Source organism: Rhincodon typus, unplaced genomic scaffold (assembly GCF_021869965.1).
Source record: "Rhincodon typus isolate 14 unplaced genomic scaffold, sRhiTyp1.1 hic_rhity00008307, whole genome shotgun sequence".
NCBI classification, from domain to species: domain Eukaryota; kingdom Metazoa; phylum Chordata; class Chondrichthyes; order Orectolobiformes; family Rhincodontidae; genus Rhincodon; species Rhincodon typus.
In genome coordinates this window covers 1-8770 of record NW_025973945.1, presented here as the reverse complement: position 1 = coordinate 8770, position 8770 = coordinate 1, and the positions used below count along the sequence as shown (strand labels likewise).

Below are 8770 nucleotides of genomic sequence, written 5' to 3'. Positions count from 1 at the left end.
AGAGAGAGAGAGAGAGAAAAAGACTGATCAAATAGCTGGAGACAGAACCCAGAGAGAGAAAGAAAGATAATTAGGCAAAGATATAGCTGATGATAAGCCAGGGAAGGAGAAAAGCTGATAATGGGGACAATGAGTTGGTGAAAATGGGTTGGCTGTGCTGGAAGCAGCCCATGTCATTTACAGAGCCTGGGGTGGGTAAAGGACATAGAAGGTGCTGTTCAGGCCCTAAAAATCACTGAATTCTATGTGTAGTCCAGAAAGCTGCAGGGTCCCCTAGCAGAAGATGAGATGCTATTCTTTCAGCTTGCGCTGAGCTTCACTGCAGCAGGCCCAGAGCAGAAATGTTGGCCAAGTATGGTGGTATGTTGAAGTGGCACCTCAATGGAATCAAGATTAACTCTGTTTCATTAACAGATGTTGCCATCCCTGTTGAGTTTCGCCAGCACCGTTTTTGTTTCAGAAACTTATTTCAATTGTGTCAGTGAATTGCTAATAAGTGGACACAGCATAGAAATTAGTACACGTAGTATGAAAGGGGAGAAATCTTTTGAAAAAGAATTTTTAAAAAACATAAGTATTACTAGAAGGGATTACAACAGCCCAAATCAAAAGAAAAATATTAAAGTATTCGAAGAGCAGAAGAACAGATTTACAACTGACTGTGAGCTCCAGAGAGGGAGGTGGTGGCACTGTGCCAATGTCACTGGGTTGGTAATCCAGGAACCAGGGCGAATACTGGAGGGGTTAAAATTCAAATATCATCATTGCAGCTAGTGGATTTTTAGAATTAATTAATAATTTAATTTGTACAGCGGGAACTTTAAGTTAATCTTTGCAATGGTGACTGTAAAAATTATCATAAAAAGTTATCTGATTCACTTTGATGAACTGCCCTAATTTACCTGTGGTCCAATGTAACATTTCTGTGAAGCAGAAAGATAATTAGGCAAAGATATAGCTGATGATAAGCCAGTGAAGGAGAAAAGCTAATAATGGGGACAATGAGTTGGTGAAAGTGGGGATGTTTTAGCATATTAAGGTACAATATGAATGCAAGTAGTCGATGTGGCAGTGAACCAGTAGGGTTTTTACAATAATAGAAATCTTTGTGGCTACCATTGCCAGCACTAGCCTTCTTATATTCAGACTTCCAAAAAAATTAATTAAAAATAAAACTGAATTTTCATATTGGCGGCATCTGAACTGTTTCTCTCATATTAGGCCAGTGGCATAATCACACCAGAGTGTATCATGCAATGACCTATCCCCTGTTGAAAGTGGAAATCTGTACAATCCGTTAAAAACAAAATTGTGAAAAAAACTACTCACTCGGTCAAACAATTGCTAAATCAGAAACAGCGTGTTATTTAATTATAAACACAAGAAAACTGTTCTACTACATACCACGTTTTAATCGCTCCATTGCACTTTTACTGCCAGCGTAAGTTGGTCGAATGTCTTTTCCCAGCTCTTCAATTATAGTAAGCAGCTCTGCATATTTACTCTGTGGTGCCTGATTACTGCTCATTCCCTAACAGAAGAAAGAATTACAGGTCAAGAAATGTACAAATCACATTGAAAGTTCAATATGGCTAGTAGCAATGACAAGTAGAAAACATCAACCTGCATTTATGTCATAGGATGTTGTTTGGCCCATTGTACCCATGCCACCTCTGTGAAAAGCTTCTTAGACTTGTTGACACAAGTCAGTTTTTAAACTGGGAACTGGAAAGTCAATCGATGTCTCAGTACAAATTATGAAATACGGCATTAGGCATTGTTCTCCTCTTGCTTGATCCCACCTACTACCACCACTGATTGGCTGCTTTGGAGAACGAACTGGACAAGGTTGGACTTCCAGATCTACAGTAACAATTGCTTCTCACTGAAGGATGGTTTAAGTGCCAAATTTTCCATTTCCTCCTGTCTCGCTGATTTGCAGAGGAGAGGATGATTATTGATGTCAGTGACATCTGGAAGTGGAGTACGCAACTCCAACCTGTGAATTAAATGGAGGATTTCAATCTAGTTCCCACTGGCACAGGCTGCTGATCCCAAATCCAGATGGAAAAAGGTTCTGTAGCAACATGCCAGGATTTGGAGGGATGGGAGAGCAGGATAACACATACAGGAGAAACCGCAATGTTACATATACTAACTGCATTGAATATTGGAAATTGATTGTTTCTATATTTCTTGGCAATTTACTTTCACAAACAGCAAGAGCTTCTACTCTGCTCCTATATGGGCCAAAGAGGAGGAGATTGAGCACTTTAGGGAATGCGAGCCCAGCATGGCTAAGCACTTAAAGACTGTTGGACTTTTATTTCTTTATTTTTCTACCTTGTACCTACTATTTTGTACCGAGGCACCTTTAGCACTGGGAAGGGTGACGTTGTGCACTTTTCACTGTACTCACTCATGTATTTCTATACTTGAGTACACGTGACAATAAAATCTAACTCTAATATCTTATGGTCTCATGGGGTATAGAATTTTCAGGCAAGAAAGGGGAGGGTGTAAAAGAGGTGGTGGTATCCAATATTAATTAAGGAGTCAGTTTCATAGAATCTCTACAGTGTGGAAGTGGGCCATTTGGCCCATCATGTCCACACCGATCCTCTGAAGAGCATCCCAGCCAGACCCAACCCCCTACCCTATCCCTGTAACCCTGCAAATCCCATGGCTAACCTACCTAGCTGGCACATCTCTGGACACTACGGGCAATTTAGCATGGCCAATCCACCTACCCTGCATATCACTGGACTGTGGAAGGAAACCAGAGCACCCGGAGGAAACCCACGCAGAAATGGGGAGATTGTGCAAACTCCACGCAGACAGTCGCCCGAGGCTGGAATTGAACCCAGGTGCCTGGCACTGTGAGGCAGCAGTACAAACCGTTGAGCCACTGTGCCATCCCCAAGTTGTGCAGTAAGGAGGGATGCTATCCTGGATGAGTCTTCAGATAAAGCTTTGTGGGTTCAGCACAAGAATGAAAAGAGGAGACACATTTTTGGGAGTATGTTTGGGGGTCTATGATAGTCAGTGGGCAATAGAGGAGCAGATACATAGACAATTCAGTGAGGTGTCCAAAAACAATAATTACTTGTAATTATAGTCAGTATTTTAAATAATATGGGGATCTCAACTTCCCCAACATCAACTGGGATTGACCTAGCATTAACAGCTTAGAGAGGACAAATTTCTTGAAATGTATTCAGAAAAGCTTTTTAATGTTAACATGTAGAAGGGCCAACAAGGGACAGTACTAGACATAATTCTGGGACACCAAGCCAGACAGGTATTCAAGATGGCAAACAGAGAACGACAGGCAGCATTTTAGTGATAGCGACAACAACATACGTTTTAAGTTTGTTATGGAAAAGGAAAAGAACAGTCTGCAAAATAAAAAAAATCTTGGATTGGAGTGGTGCGGAGGGTGGGTGGTTGGAGGAAGACAGGGTTAATTAAATAAGACTGGATCTGGCCAACATAGAGTGGGATAGCTGCTTCTTGGCAAATTTACAGAACGATCGGGGTTGTTCAAAAAGGTACTGGGGGAGTACAGTCCCAATATGTTTCCTTTCGGGTGAAATGTACAAGCCCAGAGAACTCAAACATCTAGGAATATTCAGGACTAGATAAGAAGGAAAACAGGCTTTTAACAGGTACAAAGAAAGTAAAATCAACGGAGGCCCTAGTTCATTTTTTTAAAAAACAATTCACTCATGAGACATGGGCATCGCTCAAGTGAATTTAAAAAAAGTAGAGAAAGTTTAGACAGTGAACTTAAGAAAGCAACTAAGAGAGCAAAAAGATGACAAGAAAAATCACCAGCAGGTAAGATTAGGAAAAATCCCAAGATATTCTGTGTCAAGGGAAAAAGGATAACCAGGGAAAGAATAGGCCATTAGGGACCAAGGGGCCAATCTGTGCATAGAATCGGAGAAAATCGGTGGGGTGTGAAATGAGTACTTCACTTTGGAGGAGGAATTAGATACAGTATTTGGACAGAGGGACTTAGAGGTTCTTGAGCAATTTGACAAAGGCAGCTGTTATAGTCATTTCTTGACAGTCCATAAAACACCAGATTTAATCAGTATCTATGAACCTTTTGAACCTATGACCAATTGGTTAATGGTCCTAACCACTATACAACTGTACCCTGTAATGCAAATAATTATTTTACCATACCTGTAAATAACCCATAGAGGGTGGTCCATAGTCATTGATCAGTGGTCTAAATGACTGCACTGAGCTCCCCATACTTGTCGAAGGAGACAGAACACTTCCAACTGTTGGAGAAGAATTTGCATTAATGATACATCAGTTTGCACACTCTGAACTCTCAGTTTCTTGTATCAAACAGTACAAGTTGTTCATCATATTACTCTATAAAGAGAAAAAGCTCTATCTCCTCAGGTACTTTATTGAAAATGCTGCAGCTTCAAAGCAAGCCAGTATATCCAAAAGTCCAACTGTGCACAAGCTAGTGCAGGGAAGTAAACAGCCAAACCAGATCCTGGCTACAAGCTAGTCTGTGCATACCACCTGCAATAAGTAGAAAGAAGTGCTGCAATTTCAGATTAAGCACCCGCAAGTACAGTGAGACAATGAAAGAAGTTCAGTATTCAGGGTTAAGAATGGTATTCAGTGACACCTGTTGACTTTGTGCGCGCACGCACATGGAGGGAGGGTAGCACATCAGGTGATCCTTGACCTGGTCCCCTAGCCTGGGATGGTACCTTTAGGAGAGCTGTCAGCAAAGTGAATATCCAACCCATTCTAAGATTGAACAAAGGAAATATCCACAAACACCAGTCTAATAACACCCATATTTTGAGCACACCAGTACAGTACTAAGCTATACACAGATCATATACTGTCTCGAACAGTCCTCGCAGCAGGTCGCTGGGCACACATCTGGCCATGCGCTATTCCTGCCAAATCAACTTGATGAATTGAAGACCACCAGGAATTAGTGAAAAGTAGCAGGTTATTTTTGAGGGAACACAGAAACTGTTGTTACTTCCATTTTCAAAGCTATCATAAAGATAGCCAGAATCAAGGTAAACTTCAGATTGTTTAAATTTAACTTTAAAAACCGCATTACTTTACTCTGTTAACCATTTTTGCACTAGGGCCTTGAATTTCATGACAGATAAAGGACATTGGAGATAAAGGAAATTAGAATCTTATACAATTTCCTCTTTATTAGCAACTTTAGTTCTTGGTAAGCACACAATCAACACGCTGTCTGTTTGACTACAATCTAGATACCAACCTGTATGTGGTAAACTGACCAGGTTCATTCCGAAAAGTCTGTTCTTCTGAAGTTCAGAACTCAGGGTCTTCTCTTCGCAATGGTTAGTCTCGAGCAACGTCATGCCTCCTTTGCACAAGGCCCTCATCACTCTGAGCACATTTGTCCAAGGGTCGTGTAAACAGGAGATGTGTTTCCATGGTCCTCTTATAGCCTTATTTTATCCCATTTTGCAACCAGTGGTCAAATAACCTTTAGGATCAGCAATGTGCCTAGTTGGCAGACTAGTTTTACTATTTCCAGCAAGTTGATCTGGTGTTTATGTAAACTCAGCATCATTTCCCATCGTGCTTATTGAACTTCAACTGTTATCCATGGGGCCACAGTTACCCATAAGATCACAACCCTGTAAAATTATGTGACCTGAGGTAGTGTGGGATACCGAGTAGAAATTATTAGTCAGCTCAACCAGTGCAGTAATGACCCAATCCAACCTGGAAAGGTTCTCAAGTGGCACCCAGTGCTTCGACGCCAACTTAGTTTTAAATAGCAGTAGCAACATAAAATAGCCCAAGGCATGTAAAATATGACAGTGAGCCATTGAAAAATTTCCTCCATCATGTTGATGTTGGTAAGCTTTTGATTATCTAACATTAAGAGAAGTATCCCATTCAGTTCTTCAAGCCTGCTCAACCATTCATTGAGATTGTGGTTAATCTATTTGTGCTCCAAGTTCCACATTCCCATCAACTTCCAATGACCTTTGATTTCTTTGCCTAATTAAAAATCTATCTCCATCTTAAAGATATTCAATGATCCCATCTCCACTGTCTTTTGCAGCAACGAGTTCAAAAGTTGCATAGCCACTCAGAAAAGAATTCTCATCTCTGTTTTAAAAGGGTGATGCCTAATTTTAAAAGTGTTCCCCCAGTTCTGGACTGAGCTACAAGGGGAAACGTCCTGTCCACACCCATTTTGTCTAGGCCATTCAGGATCTCATACAGTTCAATCAAAACACCCCTCACTCTTCTAAACTCCAATGGAAACAAGCCCAAACATATTTTCAGAAGACAACGTTTTCATATCAACGTTGCAAACTTCTTCCAATACATTCACACACTTTTTTTAAATAAGGATACCATAACTGCACAGAATATTGAAGATGTGGTCTCACAACTACCTTGTACAACTGAAGCATAATATCCTTACTTTTAAGGAATGCCTTAAAGGAGTAAATCAAGGCTTTAGGCAACTGAAGGCACAGCATCTCATGCAGGTGTGTCTAAAAGAGGCCAGAAATAAAGGAGCACAGAAATCTTATAAGGTTTAGGGCTGCAAGAGATTATAGAGACAAGGAGGGGCAAGGGCACAGAGGTATTTGAAAACAAGGACAAGTTTTAGATGACTTCAAGATCAGAGGGTAGAATACAGGGGACCAGCCAAGAGTGCATCAGAATAGTTGAGTCTGGAGGTAAAAATGGCATGAAGAGGGTCAAGTAACGTTATTCTAATATTTCTCAAAGTAGATATTTTGAGCACAAATGCAACAGCAGAGGAGATCATTCAGCCCCACCATGCCAATGCTGGCTCTTTATTAGAGCTGTCCAATTTGCTCCATGCCTTGACTTTCCTCATAACCCTGCAACTGTTTCCTTCAAGTGTGAAGTAATGGTGCACTTTGGTCAGAAGAATTATATAAAATAGGGGCTACAATTCTGAGGAGGTGCAGGAGATCATTGAAGGTGGCAGGACAGATGGAGAGAGCAGTAAATAAAGCATATGGCATTCTCAGCTTTATTAATTGGGGTGTAGAGTACAAGAGCAAGGAAGTGACATTGAACTAGCACAATATTCTGATTAGACCTCTGCTGGAATACAGTGGAAATTGTGGGCACTACATTATTGAAAAGATGCAAATAAATTGGAGACTGCAGAAGAGATTCACAAGGACGGTTCTGGAGAAGAAAAACTTCAATTATGAGGATAGATTGAAGAAGTTGGAAATAACACAGTGCGGAGCTGGAGGAACACAGCAGGCCAGGCAACATCAGAGGAGTGGAAAAGTTGATGGTTCGGGTCAGGACCCTTCCTCCAGCTCCACACTGTTATCTCTGACTCCAACATCGGCAATTCTTACTATCTCTTGAAGTTGGAACCGTTCTCCCTGGAGAAAAGGTGGCTGAGATAGAGCATTCCTGAATTACAAGTGGGCTGAGTACAACAGCTAGGATGAAGTTGTTTCTGTTTGCAAAGGAACAAGAACAAGGGGGTATTGGTCTAAAGTAACATGCAAATGAAGCAAGGTTGAGAGACTCCCCAACCTGCCCCACTCCACCCAGTAAGTTGTTAGGATGTGGAATGCACTGCCTGGAAATGTGGTGAAGACAGATTCAATTCAGGCATTCTAGAGGGCACTAAATGGTTCAAAAACAGAAGCTGCTGGAAATGCTCAGCAGATCTGGCAGCATCTGTGAAGAAAAAAAATTAGAGTTAATGTTTCCGATCTGGTGACCTTTCCTCAGAGCCCAGTTCTGAGGAAGGGTCACCGGACCTGAAACGTTAACTCTGATTTTTTTTCTTCACAGATGCTGCCAGACCTACTGAGCCTTTCCAGAAACTTCTGTTTTTGTTCCTGATTTACAGCATCCACAGTTCTTTCGGTTTTTATTTGGCATTAGATGGTTATTTGAATAGTAATGGTATGCAGGAATGCGGAGAAAATGCAGGAGATGGGCACTAGATAATCAAGCCAGTGCATTCACAATGGGTCGCAACGGCCTCCTTCTGCACCATAATAATTCTGCGACTCAAGTATTTATCAATGCCCTTTTGAATTTACTATCGAACCTGCCTTTACCACACTTCCAACCAGGTCATTCTGACTCATTATGTTAAAAAATGTCTTCCACCTTTTTTTGGCTAATTTGAAATGGTTTTAATCAGATTTCTGAGTTTACATCCTGAAGAAAACTTTTATTCTAATTTGCTGTCATCAAAACTTTGTAATTTAGAATGCCTCAATTAAACCCACTTTCTCTGCTCTGGGGAGAATGACACCAGCTTCCCCAGTTTCTCCATAGAACTGAGACCCCTCAGCCATGGCACTATTCCAGTAAACATCATATGAACCCTATCTGAAGGGCATATTACTTGCCTTTTTGAAAACCATACGTCATTGGTAAAAGTGAAGGGTAGGCTGAGACGAAAAGCTGTGTATCACAAGAAGGATGGGAATTCATACAACTGCTGCCTGTGCAAAACCATCTAAAACTCAGTAGTAGGCAACAGCATCTCTTGCTTCTCCATTACCTCAGTTTGTTGCTGCCATTCAGCAGTATGACATCATTAGAACATTCCAGATCATTTTGCAATTCAGTCAAATACTGCAGCAAATTATCAGGGACATTGAGCAATCAGAAGGAGCTTAACTGTGACATTAAAAGAGAAAAGCAAACAGCTCTTTTTATTCCAAACGAAGTTTATTATCATTGGCTGGGAAAAGTAAGT

The 8770-nt window shown here is 41.0% G+C and overlaps 1 protein-coding gene across 1 annotated transcript; it reads right to left on the bottom strand.

The window, feature by feature from the left end:
- Nucleotides 1-1404: 1404 nt before the first annotated feature.
- LOC109919479 (cyclin-dependent kinase 2-associated protein 1) lies at nucleotides 1405-7813 on the bottom strand (the record flags this gene model as incomplete). Its single annotated transcript, XM_048594341.1, has 2 exons — nucleotides 4195-7813; nucleotides 1405-1531 (listed from the first exon to the last, which is right to left on the bottom strand). Coding segments are annotated over exons 1-2 (199 nt in total), but the record flags the coding sequence as incomplete, so codon positions are not given.
- Nucleotides 7814-8770: the final 957 nt, after the last annotated feature.